This window comes from Clavelina lepadiformis, chromosome 3, assembly GCF_947623445.1.
Source record: "Clavelina lepadiformis chromosome 3, kaClaLepa1.1, whole genome shotgun sequence".
Lineage (NCBI taxonomy): Eukaryota > Metazoa > Chordata > Ascidiacea > Aplousobranchia > Clavelinidae > Clavelina > Clavelina lepadiformis.
In genome coordinates, this window is record NC_135242.1 from 6546535 (window position 1) to 6567707 (window position 21173).

The 21173-nt window shown below is 36.0% G+C and overlaps 2 protein-coding genes across 2 annotated transcripts; one reads left to right on the forward strand and one right to left on the reverse strand.

Annotated features, from left to right (window-relative positions):
• The first annotated feature begins 4813 nt into the window (after positions 1-4813).
• On the forward strand, positions 4814-5746 carry LOC143449796 (thyroxine 5-deiodinase-like). Its single transcript, XM_076950126.1, has 2 exons — positions 4814-4957; positions 5387-5746. Exons 1-2 carry the CDS (start codon positions 4814-4816, stop codon positions 5744-5746), a joined length of 504 nt encoding a protein of 167 aa, XP_076806241.1.
• A 2459-nt stretch (positions 5747-8205) lies between these two features.
• Positions 8206-18154, reverse strand: LOC143449122 (uncharacterized). Its single transcript, XM_076949203.1, has 27 exons — positions 17730-18154; positions 17542-17609; positions 17309-17425; positions 16929-17081; positions 16552-16673; positions 16157-16466; positions 15975-16079; positions 15800-15892; positions 15117-15314; positions 14861-14951; positions 14606-14787; positions 14260-14405; positions 14029-14116; positions 13391-13493; positions 13006-13160; positions 12740-12890; positions 12337-12540; positions 12072-12232; positions 11905-12005; positions 11735-11817; positions 11522-11627; positions 11226-11321; positions 10933-11017; positions 10763-10846; positions 10466-10593; positions 8890-8941; positions 8206-8795 (listed from the first exon to the last, which is right to left on the reverse strand). Exons 1-27 carry the CDS (start codon positions 17940-17942, stop codon positions 8666-8668), a joined length of 3525 nt encoding a protein of 1174 aa, XP_076805318.1. The 5' UTR covers positions 17943-18154; the 3' UTR covers positions 8206-8665.
• Positions 18155-21173: the final 3019 nt, after the last annotated feature.

The window sequence follows — 21173 nt, forward strand, 5'->3', positions numbered from 1 at the left end:
CTGTAACAAAACTGTCATGTGTCGCATTTATAAAAGCAGTTAATTCAGTAAGATTTAATTAATGTGATTTAATTAATGTGATTACTATAATGTGCTCAGTGAGATAAAGACGCGAGTGTTCTTCTGTTTGTTTCTACTGTAGCAATAAAATTAATAAGAGCTGCATCAGAAGGATGAAAGAGCCACATGCGGCTCCGGAGCCGCAGGTTGCCGACCCCTGCACTAGGGTTATGACTAGGAAATTTTTTTTGTCTGTATCAGGAATCAATGAACATTTTGATATAAATTTAGAAAATCATAATTATTTTGTTCAAATCGTAAAAAATGTCCACATTCTTCTTAACAGATTCACTTGACTGGTGGTAAGCCATGAGATGAATAATTTAATCTGTGCCATCACAATTTACCAAAATAAATTTTCAAATCTTCGCAATTGAAATTGTGTCAGCCAAATTCAAATTAGTCGATATATATATTATATAGTCTATATCTACAAAAGAAAGCCCACCCTTCATATATTGAAAACTGGAAAAATTTGGTGGGGGAGATTTTTGTTTAAACAGTCTTAAATTTTGTAAGTTTTTAAATCAGGACATAAAAGTTCATCATTAGTGACTACAGGACACACAAAATTATGAATTTTTTTTTTAAGTCATAACCCTAGTATACACCTATTGTATGTTTTCCGATAAGATCCTTGTAAAAATAATTACTACTGTACTTCCTTTCAGCTGTTGTAAACGAATCGCTAAACTATACTGGGTTAGGGTTCTAGGTCGATTCAACCCACGGACAATTACTACAAAAATAAACGTTTAAAACTAAATTGATACGAGCATAATAGAAAAGGTCAGGAAGTTCACAAAATAATCGTAAACAAAAAAGGTTGTTCTTAAAGGGAAATTTTCTTAAAGTATTTAAGATCCCTTGACGTGATGCGAACGTGACTTGTCGTCCAGGAAATAAATTTTTTTTGGCGTAAACACGATTTTGAAGGTGCAACGGATCATGGAATGCACCACCTCTAAGAGAGGAGGCGCTGTTCTGCTCAATAAAGGGCATGAATGTTTAAAAAACGGGTGACACCGGACGGTGTAAGTTATTGGAGATGCCGGCAATACTTTAAAAATAAATGTCCATCCACTGAACCGTGCATGGGTTGAACCATGCGTAGGTTGAACCGTGCTGGGTTGAACCGTGCGTGGGTTGAACCGTGCATAGGTTGAATTGTCCGTGGGTTGAACCGTCCGGGGTTGAAAGGTCCGTGGGTTGAAAAGTCCGTGGGTTGAAAGGTCCGTGGGTTGAACCGCCTGTGGGTTGAATCATCCGTGGGTTGAATCGTCCGGGGTTAAATCGTCCGGGGTTGAATCGTCCGTGGGTTGAAAGGTCAGGGGTTGAATCGTCCATGGGTTGAAAGGTCCGTGGGTTGAAAGATCCGTGGGTTGAATCGTCCGACCACCATGGGTTAGAGAATTATATGGCCTACCAAAGAATATTGTTAATTTTTTAATGCAAATGGCTACTGGTATCCGAGTATGTGCCAAATCGAGCATAAGTTTGAATATTAGACTACGTAAGAAGATCGAACACTTTTCGTAATTTACACGAATTCGAATTTTGAACATGGATTTTAGGAGAATGCTTTGTTTTGCATGACACAAAAAAAAAACAATTGAAAAACGTTCGATTTTCTGGTTGTATAATCGACCGTAAAGGCAATGGAATAATTGCATGAAACTTTACTTAGGCCCATTTAGTGATTTATAAGCAAAACAACTTTATTTCTATTTCTTTAATTTTCAGCAATTTTGATAATGTAAGTTATAAACATTACCCGGGGTGAACGAAAAACATCAATTGCAGTTTAAACAGCAGATTGATTGGGTTTATCCGAGAGTGGTTGAGACGAGCTCCTGGACCTTATCTTACCTAACACCGGTGAATCCTACAAAAGTTAAACAAACTTGGCAGCCATGCTATAAGATATGCCGCCAATTAACATGCACGACTAAGGATAAGACAAGAGGAAGAGCAGTACCGGCTCCTGTGGATCCGGATTTCAAACCCCTCCCACATCTTGAAAGAGCGTCTAGTATCAAGTCTATCTTATACTAAGCTCTTGCTGACTTAAACTTCAACAGTCTTATTCTGCAAAACTATCTTTTAGTGCATGCAATTTTTAACTATCTTGCCGGATTATTGCCATATTTTTTCATACGAATATATAGATTTCTTTTATTTAGCTTACCACTAATGCCGCTAATGAGTCAAGTTTAGGCCGGCCCTAATTATGGCCTACAGTACCGTATTTTCTTGAATAGAAACCGCTGCTACTATTTTTTAGTTTTGAACGTTTTGTGAAGCTTCTATTCGAGGGCGACTTCTATTCGAAGCCGGCTTCTATTTTTATTACATGAAGTACCGGTAGTGTTGATTAGGTGACAATAAAATTCTGCGCTCTCTTTTGACAAAAAGGTTTTATTTTATTACTATCCGATCACTACTGTAAAGTGACAACTGCTGTTTTTCGCATGTGCAAGCTCTCAATGACAGCCTTTATATTACATCGAAGCGATTTCATCATTGTATTCTGCTGCTTCTATGCGAGGGCGGTTTCTATTCGAGGGCGGCTTCTATTCAAGGGCGGTTTCTACTGAAGAAAATACGGTAATTTTTTTTCTCATTTTGACAACGTAACTATAATAATAGCTTAATTCTTGTCTTTCTCTTTCTCCTCTCTCCCTCTCTCTTTTTCTTCGAAAGGCCATTTGGCCATGCTTCTCTTCACAAACCCACATTTTTTGGGTCATCAACTTTTTACGTCTTCTTTTTTGTGGATTGACTTATCACTTATCAGCTGTAACCCAAGATAGGTCTTTCTTGCATTCGATGAAACGTAAACAATATTCGATTCAGTCCTTACAAGATTATTGAAACGGTTTGTATTAGTTGATACAAGTAAACAGCGCCGCCTTTACCATAAACATCCACTGGCGTAAACAAAAATAATTTAGAGGAAATATTTTGTAAGGTGGTATAATAGATTGAGTGAAAGTTATAGTACTTCTTTGTGTTAATTGCAAACGAGACTCAAAGTTTTTCTTATGGCTAGCCCACACGAATGTGAATTAACATTCCAAACATCAGAATGAATGGTAACGTGAACAAAAATAAATATATTTCAATATCTGCAGAAAAAACTTTTGTGGAATACTATAATTTTTAGAAAATAGCAATTGGTTCTATAGCTTTCAAATGAGGCTTATAGTTGCCTCCATCTATTGGTTGTTTGCGCTAATATTTTTACTTTATTTTTTACTTCTCTTTACGTTACAGGCCTCTACTTTATTCTTTTAACAGTAAATGGCAGCAAATAAGCGATGCAGTGTGACCAAGCGTGACTACACAATTGTAGGTTATGTAATGGTGATATGCAACCTGCATCACATAGCTTGTAATTTACAGGTTGTTGGCAAAAAACTTTCTTTTAAAAAATGACAATCAACAACTTTAAAAAAAATCATGCTGTGCATCCTTGTCACTTTCATTCACTTCTGAAGTCGGTTCACAGGGTTCAGTTTCCCAGCACGTAAAGTTGTCTTTAAAATAACTACTTTTGCCAAAGCTGGCAAAAAAACGGAGATAGGCTAGGTCTATGGCAGCGACGCGACAGATGAAATGTGATTGTTTGGCTCGCATTCTTAGCAGAAAGCAATTTTGTTTGTTTGTTTTGCGCTTCAGTCCATAACTCCATAAAAAAGGCAAGGCAGAAAATGGAGATGGGCAACTTAGTTAGCCTAATATTTTTTCTAGTATTATTTCAGTATTAAATGATTTAGGTATAACCTGATATGCTTATATATGTATATTTACAGTATATCAATAAATGATAATTAAATTGGTGAAATTGTCATCTTATTCAAATTCCTTTTTGCAGCTTTGCGGCAGTTTTGTGCAGCCTGAGAGTGCCTTGTCGACCAATGACGTAATTCCTTATGTTCTATGAGCGCAAATCACGGTGACAAGGCAAAAATCGAATCGTGCGAAACTGGATTCTGAGTTGGATCAATACGACAAAATTCGCTTGTTGTGTGCTGTGATCTTTCGTGTTAACGTGTTATGTCTATACTTAAACATACTTTAAACCAATACCTTAAAACGTCCTCAAAGTACCATTTAAACGAAGAAAGAATGAGACAAAATTAGCTTGCATTAAAAACTTTTGAAAGGCCATGATCCCAAATTTTCAAACATTGCCTTCATTTCGGAATCTATATTAGGCCAATTTCCTATACTTGTAGCGTATAACGACAAGATGACATCTTTACTAGGCGCTCTTTAGAAAAATATATAGTTAGTGTAAGATCCATTATCCATCATTATTGCCTACCACTGGCAAAATGTAGCATAGAACGACTGAGCATTCAGTACTTGCGTATAATTAATTAAACGTCAAATAAGTACAAGCTCATAATTATAAAAAAATGATTCGTTATTCAATTAAACTAGCACTATTCAATGATTCTAAGAAAAACATGAAAGTCCGAGAAATAAGAGAAAATGAATACAGAAGATTCAGAATTTGTTTTGATTTTCTACTTTCTGAAATAGCTACAATAACACATGCAATGACTGTACCATGAAATTATTCTAATTGCTGTGTCAATTGCTCACAATGACGAGGCGTGCAAAAGAAAAAGGCGAGAGACTCAGTCCAAGCACGTTAAAAGCAAGCTCTTTCTCTTTGCCAAAGCAGAACTGATGAAAGCTGCCAAGCAAATAAGCTGAGGTGTATAGCAGCAAAACCTGAATCATGCTCAGCACGGTGTGGAAAGTGCTGCAAGGCAATCGCCACAAAACAGCTAAACAAGGAGCGAGAGCCCTCGATGCCGAGCTACATGACTTAAACGGAGTTCCTTGCAGACTTGTGGACTTTATGAAAGAAGACCGACCTCTTGTAATTAGCTTTGGTTCATGCACCTGACCCAAATATCTTCAAAAGGTATTGCAGATAAGTGTATTGCAAAATATTAAATCTCGCTGCATTTAAAATAACTACACAGCCCTAATTGCTTTTGTTATACTTTTAAAATATGGTCAATGTGGTTCTTTCTCCCATGTTTGTTACGCATGAACATACGGGTCTTGCACAGGTAGCCCGCACTGTAGTACACTGATTCATTTATACAATTCTCTGGAAAATGATTTCCCGCATCTACTACATTTTTTACGGAAAATTTAAGTCACAATTAAAACATTTGAAGTTTCTAGTTTGCCTGTGATATGTATGCGTAACAAACATGTATTCTAAACTTAGCCCACACTTTGCTTTTAAGTTAATCATTTACAACGAGGGATGATACTGTGTATATTATACATGTTTCAGGTCTCAGAGTTCAACAAAATTGTTGCAGAATTCGCCGACAAACCAGTTGATTTTATGATGATCTACATTGAAGAAGTTCACCCATCTGACGGATTTGATGTCAAAGAAAATGAATTTAAAGTCATCCAACACAAGTCAGTCGAGGAGAGAATTGCAGCCGCTAAAGCTTTTGCGGAAAACGCTGGAATTAAGTGCTTGATGCTGGTAGATAGTATGTCTAACGAAGCTACCGCACTGTACGGTGCATTTCCAGATCGTTTGTATATTATTCGTAACGACGTCATCGAATTCGTTGGTGGGATGGGGCCCATGTTCTACAACGTCAGCAAAATGGTCAAAGCATTAAAGACACTCTTATAGTAAATGTTTACTTTCTACTTCAAACTACCATTATATATACTGTAGTATGAACAATATAACACAAAACGATTACTGAATGTTGATGATGAGCCATATCTAAATCTTTGCTATGGATTTGATGAACATATTCAGTAATTAAAAGTGCGTATATGGTATAATTTATTGATTTTTCCAAGTTTTTCGTATTGTTTTAAGTATACATACAGTATAACGTACGTTTCGGTATAATAAAACAATGTTCAAACACAGTTCCCGGAATATGAAAAACACATTCTCAAATATAAACTAATACAGCAGTACATCTGCTTTTTGAATTATCATAACGATTAAAAGACGACAACGAGCGTCTCACATTATTCTACTTTCGTTATAATTATTCCTGAAGTTAATAGAAAAACGGAAAGTTGTGCGAAAGATGGTGATGACATGATGTTTTTAGAAGACGAAAAGTCTCATTTCATAGAAGACGAAAGGCTTTCATTTAACCAGTTGCAGCACTTTGGTAGAGCAAATCGGTTTCAACTCTTCCCAAGCTATAAAGTCACGATATTGTTAAAATTTCTTGTTTATTGTTACTACAAATTCCAAAATAACTACAAAATAATTGTTCTGCTGATGTTAACTAAAAAATCACCGCAACATTTTTGTCCTGTGTTTTACAAAGTGGCTAATTAAGCATTGTGTGATTTTGGACAATATTTAATTGACCAATAAAACTTTAAAAACTAACATTGTTATTTGTCGGAATCAACTTTATTCAAAAAATTATAAAAAAGGAACTAGTAGACTTGAAAAATTACATAGCCACTACAATCCGTATTAGCCTACTTTAATGTGATGTAGATTGTAGACACAGTGGCCGTAATTTTATTGAACATAAAAATTTTTGCAAAATTGTTCTTTCATTCTTGCAAAGTTGCAACTGATTAATTGTGCAACGTAAAAACTCATTAACGCGTCATAAATATAGGATCGTGATGGGAAAAATGACGTTGATGACTTTTACACTGCCTTGTCTAATAAAACTTGTCTTACATATAAAAGTTTGTTTTAATTTGTATTTCAGGAAAATAGAAAAGTAAACGTACTCTAAGAATGTGCCTAAACAAAAAAAGACAGCAACAAAATGTGCGAAAACGGAAATTGGCCTAAAAAAAATTGACTGAAATCAAAAAATCGACTTTTACAAAAGCGGTTGCCGTTATAGATCACGATTTACCCTAATGATTTGCTAACAATGGAATACTGGTTTACAGGACCCGGTTTAGCGTCAGGCTTCTTATCGACTAAACATATAGTATTATAGTTGGTAGAGCTTAAGTAACACGTACGTTGCTTGCCTCCTGTGTGACGCGGTTTCACTACTTTGCGTGCATCGGATTTGGCGCCATCCATAATCACACCTGCCTTGTTTTAGGTCTACCTACAACTTAAGACTTAGCTTTTTTACACTTTGTATATATACTGTAATTACTACAACCGTGTTTATTGATTAATACTGGCGGAATGCTTTCAACAATACACGCATAGATATACAGTAGGCTACATGTAACCTGCTCTTGACACAGGATGCGATGTGCAATGCAATTGGACAGAAATTGTTTCTTGTCTTGAGCTACAACGCACATGATTTGAGTGTTTCTGGGAAAAACACTTGGGCTTACCATGTGATGCAACTTTGGAAAATTAGCAGGATTTCATTCAGCATAACGTCTTTTTATTTGACAATGTCATTTCAATTATGCTAAGCCCGCGGCAACTATTTTCCCTTTTCGCTTTGCAAATTCAGAAGGGCTTCATCTCATATTTCCTTTTCGGTTTCGCAAAGTCTCTGTTTTTCTGCCTGGTTGTTAATTTTGGGCAATGATTTATCAACGATTATATTTCATTCATCATTTTGTTTGAAATGTTGTTTCGAAAAATTTTTGTTGAAGATGTCTGTTACATGTATCTAAATTCTAGACACCATGAACAAAAAGTCTTTATGTTTTACGCTCCTATCATCCTTTTTTAGTGTTATGATAAGATAAAGGGTATGATATACAACTGGGCAGAAACAAGTTTTATTCCAAAACCCATTAGCCTACTTTCAGGTTGTGCAAGGTGTTTCCGCAGGTCACAGTAAGATAGCTGTTGGTGATCAAATGCCTTGATGATGTAAAAGCTTTCAGCAAGTTTGTGTGGTTTAGTTTATATATATTTCATAAAAAGAGTTTAATTAGCGCTTTTGATATCATCCGAGTACGTTCACATGTATACTGTTATATGTTTCTTGCACTCTTTTATAAAATGAAACATACTTATCAGTATCATCCACTTTACTCGGTGTTATGCAGTCCCTATAGTGTCCAGCTAGAAAGAAGCCTATTTAGCAAATATGTGGTGACGTCGGTATTGCAAAAGTAAGATGAGATCGGAGTAAGGCTGGTGGCAACCTTTTATTTATATTTGTAAAAACAAACCGTGCTTACCTAAAAAAGCATGCAGAAAACTTAACTACTGAGGTTTGAAATGTCAAAATTAATAAGATCAAAAATTTAATTTAAAAAATATATATACAAAATAGTGGCAGCATGTTGGCAGTAATATGAACAGAATACAAACGAGGCAAAGACATAAAACATTAATATTGCAATACAAGCGATGCATTTTGTGTGAAGAGGACCAGTTCATTATCCACATAAAGACAAAAAAGATTACCAAAATGTAAACTGTAGAAATCACAAGTTTATGCTGCAGCTGTTTGCAACAACAATATAACATAAGTAGGTTAATTACTCTACAAATGATATAAAATAATCACTACACTTTATCAGTGACTATTTCCTGAGTACGTAAGAATTATATTTTTCCCTGTGTCGAGCAAGCAATTAAGCAATAATCGCACGAATCTTCCGATCGCTTTTTCTTTGTGCAATATCAGCTAAATTCCTTAAAATCATTCAGTCTAGCAAGTGAAGCATCAGAACTTTTTCGCATTCGTTTTGGAACTTGAGTAATGCTGGGTTGATGATGCGAGCGATCATGTACATGACTTCTTCGTTCCTTGCTGATAGAAGCAAATTATTTTGGGATTACCTGACAGTTTGAATGCAGCTTCGTTTTTGATGTATGTCAGAGAATAAACTTTATTAACTAATTACCTTTCATTGTTGTTATAAAATCCGTCATAATGAAGGGCTCGACGTTGTGATTCTGAATATTAAAACAAACAATTACGGAAAAAATACAGCATATCTACATCTCCAGGCTCTACATTTTTTTGGAAATCTGCCGATATACTCACGTTGTCAATCAACCAATGTACAACCTGCGGCCCCCGCGTGCCACACTATACGAATCTCAACGTCGCCTACAGCAATCTATATAGCCTTTGCCATACAATTTTGAAATAACGACAGCAAACAGGTTACAAAATACCCAATAATAAGTTTACAAATACTAAAATTTTGTTTAAGTTGTTGAAATTTATTTGCGTTTTGACATAATGTGTTTTGTCTAAAATTGGCTGTGTATTTCCAGCGATTTTCATGAAAAATGTTATTTATGCGAGATTATGTAGGATGCCATTTCGTTTTGCCTAACTTATAGGCTAAATTGCCATTTTTTCATTCAACACAATTGCAGCGGAACAAGCAGCGCAAACCGTTCCAAAATGTATTTTGTTGCAAGTTGCATGCGGTATCGCGAAGTGGACTACTGCTATGTCTTTAATAGCATTTAATTTACATTCCCAATTATATAAAGAGCCGTTTGAAGACTTCCAAATGACATCAACAAGACCATTTTGAAACGTCACTGTATTGCATCATAATCTGTTGTTCTAACTCAACGTTTTGTCAAACGTGATCTGAGAACGCAAAAATGTGCAGATCCGTGTCTTACGAGTGATGTCACCTAATTCTGATGGAAAACAATAAATTTTTCAACCAAAAAAAATTACGTGGCCCGTAAGGTTCACAAATCTTTGAATATGGCCAGTTAAATGAAAACGTTGCACAAACCAGTTACATTTACTGTAATCAATTAATCAGTACGCCAATTATAAAACACCAAAATTGACACAATTACTTAGCAATAATGTTCTGGACAGTTGGGAACTATACTTCAAAGTCCAGACTTGCTCTAACTGCCAGAGCCCAGAGCACACTTTTGCGTCTGTTCCAGACGCCAGCTATTGGTACGTTGTATGGAAAATTTAGCTTTATTTAAAATTGAAAAGAATGCCATGTGGCCAAGACGGCAATATCGAGATTGGCGGTGGAAGCTGATTTTTTATTCACAGGAGGATTCTTTGTTGGCCGTCAATAGGTTAATATCACAATCGTCAACTAACTACTCAAAATATATAGGTTATAGAAGTACTGTACTATTTGATCTTCGCTATTAAACTGATACAAATCATTTTACGTTTTTTGAAACGATAAACTGTACTGGATTATGTGAATTGCCGATATACACAAGGTTGGACCGAAAATGCTATCCCTTTAAAGTTTTCTTAATAATTTCTTTTTTTATCTTGAGTAAATCAAACAGTTGGTTGCAAAACATAGGATTTTTGTCGGAACCAAAGATACTGTACTGAATACTGATACAAGCCGATGTAGGCCTACTGAAATTATAGGCAATGTATAGGATGATTCTATTGTGTAACAACTGGGCCTTATTGAAACATTACGAGTTAAATTGATGTATTTTAAAATTTTAAAATTTTGTTACCATCATTGTTCACTTTGCTTTTTCGCACTTTCTCTTGAAACTCTTGTCCAAACATAGATGGTTCCCGTTGCAGAGTAGGCCTTCTTGTGATTTTTTGCTCAGGTGACTCATCAGCAGGAGAGGGAGTTCTTCAGTGATATATATACAGCTTAACAATTGGTGTGCTATGATACCTTGCTTATCTTAAGCTAAAACCGTGTTCTTGTATATGCATCAGAACACGTAAAACCAGCTTTTAAAGCACAATAATAAATTGTTTTAATGAGTTTCTCTATTTGAAAGGTTTAACGAATTTACCTTTCAAAATTATTTACTCCTTCAGATTGTGACATGCTTGTATAACACTGCAGTGATCTTCGATTGTCACTGTGACGTATCACTCTGTGTAAGATAAAAATCTTTTTTGCTATTCGTCTCAGTGCAATATGGGTTTGTTATCATTCAAACTTTCATATAGGATATTGTACCTGGACGATAGGTCAAAGGTTTTTTCGTTTAGTATAGCCTGTCGTTGATTGGGTTCTTTGGTAGTCGTTAGAAAAGTGGCTTCACCTGCAAGAAGAACGAAAAATCTTTAAAAATTGGTCATGTGCGCAAATGAAAATTCAGACTTTCACTGAAGTATATGCATGCTATTATACTTATCGTGTAGAGTAGTATACCTGATTCAGCTATAGCAGGCTATAGTTTGAAAACGGGTTATACTGGTATATTGCTTTGCAATTCCCATATATCGACCTACTGACTGTACAGTACTTACTAGTGCGATTATGAACGTTAAAGGTTCCACTTTCTTTTCTGTTGGGAACGGTGTTGTAAAGGTTATTTGCTTGATATGGAGGAAACTTACTTCTTTCTAAAACATATTAAAATTTGGATCATTTTTGTAAAATCGTCACGTGTAAATCATTTAATTGCAAACTATGTTTTTAGCTCATTAGATTAGTTCGTTGCACCAGTATATTTTTCCATGGAAATCCCAAGTATTAGTATCTATTGGTTAGGCCTAATATATTTTCAACATCATGTAATGGGCCTGTAATGTGCTATACGTACCGATATTGTCATTTTCAAATGAAGTAATTTCTTCCCTGACTGGTTTTGAATGTCTATGAGTTATAACACCTGGACTTGGAATATAATTTAAAGAATTGTCATGTCTCTGTAATACAGAAAAAACTGATTTCGATTTGATTTCATAAGGGAAAAAATAAATATTTAGAAGCTTTTACAGCAAGTGCAACTCTGAAATTTAAATTGAAAACATACCGCTTTGCTTTGTCGATTATGATTTCTTCCAGGTTGCTCTTGGCATTGTGATGGACGATTTTCGGAATCTAGTTTTTTTCGACCTTAACATGCACAGAAAGTTTATCGGGGTGATCGAATGTTAAATGTTTAACTTGACAGAATATGATGATACTTTATGGATTACTAACTTTTTCTTTCATCTCTATGTTTAAAATCTTTGTCTTCCTCGCTACGCCTGTGCCTTCTTTCCTTCTTCTTTTCTGACTTCTTCATTTTACTTGACCGGTGCCTTAGTTAAAACGTTCTTTGTAATTCAAAATTTTTGTGAACTTGCATAAACAACCAAATGACTTACTCTTTTTGATTAACATGATTTTCAGTTTGAAAAGGCGGTTTTGTGCCCGGCAAATTTTCATGATCTTCTATGTCTTGCAATTCACAATGTTCAAAGGAGGTAAATTCTTTTTGATTAATTTTTTGGATTTGGGTGAATGTGGGATTCGTAGACAGATAAGACTGTTGAAAAGAGAAATACATGTGCATAGTTAATTGATAATACATATGTTAATTGGCCACCAGTTTTTAGTAACTGATTTCATTGTTCTTTAATATAAAGTTACTTGTGGTAAAGGATAAGATATAGCGTTCTGAAATGGAAAGGTTGATCCATTTGGAAGAAAGCTTTCATCTTGGGTGACTTGTGTCATCTGATGATATGGTGAAGTTTTTCGACTGCGCCTCTTGTCGGACTTTGTCATGTCAGTCTCTTCTAATTTTTCTTTAGTTTTAGTTTTCGTGTTATGTGAACTCTTCTTTACATTCATCTATAAATAGATTTCAAACGTCATTTTGGTGGTAACTAATTAGATCTTTCACAAATTTTTACCTTCGACAAGCAGATACTGCACTAACTTCTAATGGTTAATGTCTAGTGAGTGATTGAATTTTGCATTTATGTTTGTTGAATTAGACCATTTATGTTTTATGAATTAGACTTTGCATATCAGTATTGCTATTTTATACCTTTAATAAATTTGCTTTCAGTTTTCTCATATACAAGCAAATCGAGAGAAATATGAAAAATGCCAGGATCACTAGAATGATGCTCGGAAGAACTGTTTGCAAAATGGTTTTCATTTGAGCTTCTTCAGATTCACTTTTGTCTTCACAATTTCTACTCAATTCAAGTTAAACAGATGTATTTATTATTTCACAACAGCATACCAGTACCTGACAAATATGAAATAAATGACTTAATAAATAACTTTCCCGAAGTATAAGTAACATACTTTCCGCTAAAGCCTTCTTTACACAAACACCAAAAATGTCCATCTCTGTCCAGACACGAACCTCCATTTTCACATTCGACACCTTCACAGTCATCAATGTTAACTTCGCAGTAATGACCAGAGAAACCATTCGAACATGTGCAAGTAAAAGTTCCCTGGTTTAAAGGAGATACATAGGTTGTTAGGCTACCTTTGTTTATTAGTACATTAAATAGGAAAGCACATGAATTTATCTCTCATGTAAAGCATCTTTATGACAAGCAATATAAATTTTTCACTGATAAAAATTATTTCATCGCTGTGTTATCATGACATTTTACCAGTTTAGCACAAATAAACTGTATACTTGGTTTGACTACGATTTTTATGTGCCAGCCTTCACCACCTGTCCTTCTTCACATGTTCCTCCGTTGAGGCAAGAAGTTTTATGGCAATCTACTGTTTCTTCTAAGCAATTATCTCCCTTGAAACCCGTAATGCATGTGCATCTACGTCACAATATAAGCCAAATTTATTGGATTAATGAGAAGCTGTTACTGTTATTGTTAGACTGGGTTGTGTAAAAACTGGAGTATTTTGGTAGTAGTAGGCCTATACAATCAGGCGGGCGTGTTTTCAACTACCATACCAATACATTGCTGTAAAACACATGGTCACCATTATTATGTTTAAGTACCTTCTAAAACGGGCCTTTGTCAGTCCAGGTTTTTATAAAAGTTTCCTTTTATATATTGCTTTTGTATGTTTTTATGCAGTGATGGGTAAAAGCACTATTTCATAAAATGTACTCGATAGAATATACATTATACGCACACGGCGTGAATTCGACTATTTCAGATGTGGACGTTGTAAATTTAAGTAAACCTTAATAGCAAAACCTTGGAAGTTGGACACATACATAGAATAAACACTTGAGCCAAGACAGTACAGGTTATAAAATATAAAAATGTTTTTCGTAAACACTGTGTGTTCTATACTGTCTCCACTCTATTGTACTCGCTGGGCATGTGAAACTATGGTTACCTGTAAGCATTGACGAGGTCTGTGCATGTTGAATTATTAGCACATGGGCTTGAATCACATTCGTCCATGTTAACTTCGCAGGTTTCACCTTAGTAGCGTTAATATTTTGTATAAATATGAAAGGAAACACTGACTGCTCTTTTACATTATTTAAAGAAACTTGCAAAAACACTTTTTAGGTACTTTTTATGATGCACGAAGCAATGTGGTTTTGCACACTTTACACCTCACCCGTAAATCCCGGCAAACAGCGGCAAGTAAACGTATCGATTCCATCCAAACAAAACCCTCCGTTCTCACATCTTTCCTCTTCACAGTCGTTTATATTTTTTTCGCACTTTAAACCTTCGAAACCATTTCGACATTGGCACTCGAAGCTGTTGTATAAAGATATAGGCCTAACTAACTTAAAATTGTTTAGATACCCAATGATGAAATGACGTCACCTAGTTCCACTTCATACATGCGCAGCAGAGTTATCGTTAGCACTTAATAAAATATGAAGCACTTGACGCGTTGATTCAAACACAAGTGGTCAAGCAGGCTATCACAAATTTTTGGCGCTGTAATTGCTTACCTGTTTACGCGATCAACGCACGTGGCTCCGTTCATGCATGGCAAGGTAGAGCATTCGTCCAATTCTGTATCACATGTTAATCCTCGGTACCCCTGTGCGCATGTGCAGTCAAATCGGTTCTCGCCATCTGTGCAGGAACCGCCATTTTGGCATGGCGAGCTGGTACATTCGTCTTCGTTTGTCTATGACAAAGTGTATTATTGTGTAATTCTTGTATGAGACCAGAGATGATTAACCATACTTTGTCACGCATACCTCGCATAAGTCGCCCGTAAAACCGTTCAAACATTGACAGGCAAATCCATTTGCCCGATCAGCACAAACCGCTCCATTTTGACACGGATTGCTATAGCAACGTGCAAGTAATAGTTAAGTAAAGTGTTGTGTATAGCATAGCCGTTATGATGCAAGTTAGTACAGTAAATAGAAAATGACGAACCATCGCTTAATAGAGTTTCGTTTCTAATGCAAATTTGCTGAACTCATTATATATCAACATCGTTTGACCAACCTGGAACATTCATTGCGGTCTTGCTCGCAAAATGTACCCTCAAAACCTGCCACACAGCGACATTCATAACCATTTCTTCTGTCCAGACATGTCCCTCCATGCAGACAGGGGTTTGAAGAGCATTCGTCTAAGTCTGTTTGACAGTTTTCGCCGGTAAAACCACTTGCACATCGACAACGAAAAGCGTCATTACCATCCCTTTAGAAATAACACGCAAATTTTGTTATACCCTTTACATTGGGTTTGAAATTTCATCTGAATTATCTGAAATCCGTTTTACGAGGCAACGTTATTAGGCCTACATTTGATGAGTTAGTATGACGATAAAACTGTCTTGTTTTCTGCAGTTTATACTCAGTGGAAACTAAATTTGTCCATTGCTTCGTCTGGTCGGCAATTGATGTTGATAATGTTCCACTAGTTGACTATAGTAGCACGCTCAGACTGCCCTTTGACCTACAGCTCTTTTCCTGTACTTACAAACTACCGTCTCACTAACATTTTGTGCTGAAGAAACCCTTGATGGAATGCGGTAAACGACCGCGAGTGTAAGTGCTGCGCTAAACCATAGTTTCACTTCGATAGTTTATTTTCGGAATCGTTGCCTATTATGATTTTTCAGAAAATCCTATTACGTACCAGCTGTACATCGAAATGCTGGTAGACTACGTAAAGTAACTTACACACAAGTCCCTCCATTTCGGCAAGGTGACGATTGGCATTCATTAATATCAGTTTCACAATTGCTGCCTGTAAATCCTGGTTTGCAATTGCACCTGTAAACATTTGAGCGATGTGAATATTTATTCCACACATTTTGCAATATATTTCCCATTTTCATGATGCATTAGTACTTACTCGTAGTAACCAATTCTTGGTTGTCGACATGTGCCTTGATTCTGGCAAGGTGAGCTAAGGCATTCGTTCGTATCAGCCTCGCAGAGTAAACCTTCAAAACCAGGCCTGTATGCACATTTTTAGCAAGTAACTTCGTGTGGTTATGTAAAATTCTGCCGATGCTTAAAAGGAAAAATTTCTACCTGCAAGAGCATTTGAAGCCGTTTGTTAAGTCTTCACAAAAACCTCCGTGCCTGCATGGGTCACTTTTACATTCGTCGACGTCTTCACCGCAATCCAGACCAGTAAAACCATCAGCACACTGGCAGGTATAGCGATCTACCATGTCGATGCAAAGCCCATTATTTTGGCAAGGTGACGATTCACATTCATCTATTTCTTCAGCGCAAAGTTCGCCAGTGTATCCGGGTATGCATTGACAGCGATATGCATTGACTTGATCAATACACGTTCCTCCATTATTGCAAGGTTGTGATTGGCATTCATTGATATCTAAGGGGGAAAATGTCACCGATTTTAACATATACAACAGCAACTATTAACCCTTTCTGAAAAAGTGATTCGCTATTGTTTGTACCTTTTTCGCAGTTTTTACCCGCATATCCATCATTACATGTACAGTGGTAACGACCGAAATCCGGCGTCGAACACGACGAAGTATGCTGACATGGGTTACTGGTACATTCATCAAGATCAACGCTAGAGTAAATATAGTGTGGGTGGTTATATGACCCCAGGTGACTGAAACAAAACTCTCATCCTTGTTTGAAAGGTTTTAAAGTTGGTTTATCAAGAATACTAAAATAGACGTATAAATATGGATCGCTGAAAACGTTTTCCAAACCGAAACAGCCTTTATAAAATTACGGCAAACCAGTTGAAGCTATATTACAGGTTTTCCCAAATCATCGGGTATAAACAAAGCTTAACCGGTTTCTTTATAAGTACGCTTACTCGCAATGGTCACCTTCCCAGCCAGCCTTGCAAGAACACTCGTAAGAACCGATTTTGTCGATGCACTGAGCATTGTTCTGACACGGACTGGACCAACATTCATTAATTTCGTTTTCACAAAGCAACCCTGAGAACCCACCAGTACACAGACACCTTAAAATACAGTATATCAAAAATTTACTATCAAGGAACAAAAATGCCTTGTCTGCAGGTAAAGAATTTTTGTGAAAGTAAAAACAGCTAAATGTTTGGCCCAAACATTTATGCGTCATGCAGTTGGATATATTTCTATTAAAATGCACTCCTGCATTAGATATGTATAATGCGCGTTGTCTAATAGCAAGCAATACAAGAATCGTAAACCGAAAATAATCTCTCACTTAAATTCGGGTTCATTTTCACATGTCGATCCATGCATACAGGGTTCGCTTTGGCAGAGAGCTTTCCTGGTATTGCAGTTAGTCCCTTCCCAGTTAGAGTCACATTCACAGGAGATCCTGCACAAATATAAATAAAACAATATGCACTCATGCAGTCAACCTGCTCTGGTATAGATTGCAACATTAGTTGCAAAATGAGAAGCTTATAAAATTGCACTAAACAGATCACGAACCTTCCTAGTCCAAACTTACAGCTTCCATGTCCGTTACATACGTCTTCTCTACAAGCGCCACTTCCGCTCTGTAAAATGGATCAATTACTTTTTGGTTTAGTTACAGCAGCTATTTTTCTTTTAAACATGTCATCAACATCTGTCCCTTGCTGGCTTGTAACTAGTTTTTTGGAAGTTGTTTAAATTACCCCTTCCTGGTTTCTTTTCCATCTCGAATGGGTTTGTATTGTAACTGTCGTACCACCGATTTCCTGAACTGCCCCATTGCAATAAATTTCATTCCGCCATTGTGTTACGCTGACTATGAGCAAAGATAGCAGACATATCCCGACCATGATCAGAAGAGCAGTTGCCAGAAATAGCCGGGCTCGTTTTTCAGGTTTCAACATCTTTTTAATCATATCTAAACATCACGTCTAAAGCCTTTGAAATCTGTCTCTGGTCTTCCTTTGAAAAGTTCCTTTTCAGAATGCAGTCTCGTGTTGATCGGTTGATCAGGTCGTTGGCGGCTCAAGTGTTGTCTGCTGGACAATGGTCATCCATTTCAAAGAGTTTTAAAACACTTTCACCGTATTTTCTCTTAGTCGAATATTGTCAAACAATAAGCTTATACAAGTTTCTAAATGCAATCATTGATAAGCAAAGTGCCAATAGTTATAAATATAAAATCTGTGGTTATTTCTCCCATCCTATGCACAAGCTCTTTATACTGACCTTCTTGTTGGAATACTCTTTATAAAATTGCGAATAAAATTTCTCCAGCGTCAAGCGGCTCCACACATTTAAGCACTTGACATCACTTGGAACAAAGCAATTAAGGGTCTATTAAGGAAATGTCATTGAGAATCCACTTAAGTCCACTTAATTTGTAACCAGCAATTTTACCACAACGTCACAAAATATTTGTCACGGCAGCGCACCTCAGCCATATACCCTTCAGTCTAATCGGGTTTAAAGCCTGAACAATACATGAAGTATTATGCTACCTCCTAAAAGCGTTATATGTTTGTTGCTTATTAATTCGTAATTGTCATTTTGTCTTGTGACATCATGGTAAAATGCTCTTCACCTTAATAACCTTGTTCCGCTTTGGCATTAACAATTGTCACAAACTACTACCCACATCTAATCTACTGTATATCTTAACGCTGTACTTCATAACTCTGTTCAATTTAACATGGTTTGTTACTGGTGTAATTGATTGATTAAGCTAGCCTTGAATAGCTTTAATGAAACAATTTTTTTGTGATAAAACGCATGATTGTTAGGCTACATTTGCATTCCCAAAAGTCAACTTATAAATCAAAGAATACTATTTGTGAGAGTGATCAGACAACATAACTGATCTTGAAGAGAAAGCATCTGGTACAGCCGTTGGAAAAAATGTTACACCCGCAGTGAAACAATACACCTGGTGGGCAAGCAGTGGCCTACTTATCTAAGAATAGAGCGTATTTTATTCTTCTCACTCTACTATGATACTTGTCAAAAACATTAATAAAATGTTTTGTTTCTTTGTATTTTATAATTTCTATAGGCTTGTAAGTGGCTTGTATTTTACTCGCACTGCGCCGATGTTCCATGTCATTGGGAAAAGTTTATAATAACAGGAGCTGCAGACAGCCTATACTGCTGCGCAAGCTTTTTGAAAATTTATGTAGCCTATGCTGCCCTGATTCGCTACTCAATGCATAGATGTTGGCTTAGTTACAGGCAGGGTTTCTAATAAGGCACATTTTGACTCGTTACCATTCTAAAACCCTGTCCCATGTAATTCGATTTTACCACATTATAGTGATATCAAGTACTGCACAGTAACAGTAACAGTATAGTCATAAATTTCTGCAAGCTTCTGTCTACAAATCTCATGCCTATATTGTATGTACATTATAAATGATATTCACATATAAAAATTAATTGCCCACAAATAGATACAAGAACCTCGCTAATAAACTTCTTGTATATATGTGATGTTAGAATTGTTTAACAGCATTGCGAAAGGTAATTTATCTCAGCAGAGAAAAACATTGCAATTAAACGTTATCTTATATTTATTAAAACTTCAACACATAAAACATTGCTCTTATTGTATGAACTGATATCATTTCTATATGTTTAATAACTTCTTCTACTCGCTCTGGCATATAGCTTCTACAAGTTTTTCACAATTTTGTACGACTTTTTCACATGAAATCACATTTAAAAAATACAGCTTCAATTAAGTTAAATATGGTGGTGCAAATTAATGGTAACTATATACAAGCATAACAATTTACCCCAAACCGTGATACATTTGACGGCGGATTAGAAACAGATTATCTCAAATTGCTTCTTAGTATGCAATCTTTCGGGCAATATATTAACTTTTTTAATTAGTTATTAAGACCAGATTAACAAATTGGAAAAACAAACTTTCTTAGGCCTATAATTCAGTTTTGCTAATATCTTTTGAATAAATATACAAATAAAAAGAACATAGACCGCCACACATGCAACTGCTGTGATGGGTTGAAACAGAAGGGTAATAAAGACCTTTTTCGCGTGAAGGCTATTCTTATGCAGGTTATAAAAAGACATCATATGCGATTGTAACAGTAGCTGTAGTTCTGCTGTAGCAACTAGTATTGTGCGACTATCTTGTATTAGAAATGTAATATACGATCGGCTGATTAGGCTCGAAAGGACTTTAGTGCCAATAGTATAAATCATATTTTGATTACGTCACGCTCAATGCAACAGTTTTTTGATAGCAGTGATGGTGGTGCTTAAGGGCTGAATTACTCTACGTCTTACATTAGATCACTTACCATTACTGTAATATGCGTGTTAAAATATTATGCATTTCGTTGTTCGTAAATGCCATAATGAAAATGAAAACGTGTATACAATGTTTTAATAAGGTGTAGCAAATTCAAATCGTAACAAAAATGATAGTAATGATAATTATAAAGAAAACGGCAACTATCATCGTAATTACGCAGGCCTTCACAGCAGAGGTTGATTGTCGTGTTGCCTGCAGCAGAAGAATAATATCAGATTTTTTTTCACATTCTTTACTATAGTTTTAAACTAAATCAAGATATATGTTACTTTTTGCTAACCATGTTGTTTGAACGTTGTTGGGTAATCACCGTTACTGGTCGCGCTGGATTGGTTGAATAAAAGTTACTGTATTGCCCTGTTTGCGTTGTTTGAACCGGGTCTCCGCTGAAGTAAGTTGTGTTATAGAACCCCGTTCCAGTTGCAAATGTTTCATCGTAGCTTGGTGGTGGTGGAGCAGAAGGCCCAATGCTAGACATCGTTGTTCACAACAAAACTATAATGTCGAAAAAACCGATAGGCTGTATAGGCTAGTTAGTCATTATTGTACACATTCTTCTGTTTCATGTGCCTCTTAACTGTTTCACTTAGATGGCATTGTCTTAACGAAATACACAACAAAGTTTTTTTAGCCAGAAGATATTTCTAAACAGCTTTTTCTTTAACATTGTACCATGCTTCTTTCTTTCAACACCTTTATTTTACAAGCATTTGGTTTGGCCAAAAACTACTTGTGTACCTATATTTTCCTGTGACCCGGCTGGCTAATTTTCAACGAAAATCTAACAAATAATGCTTCTAAAGCTGTTAAT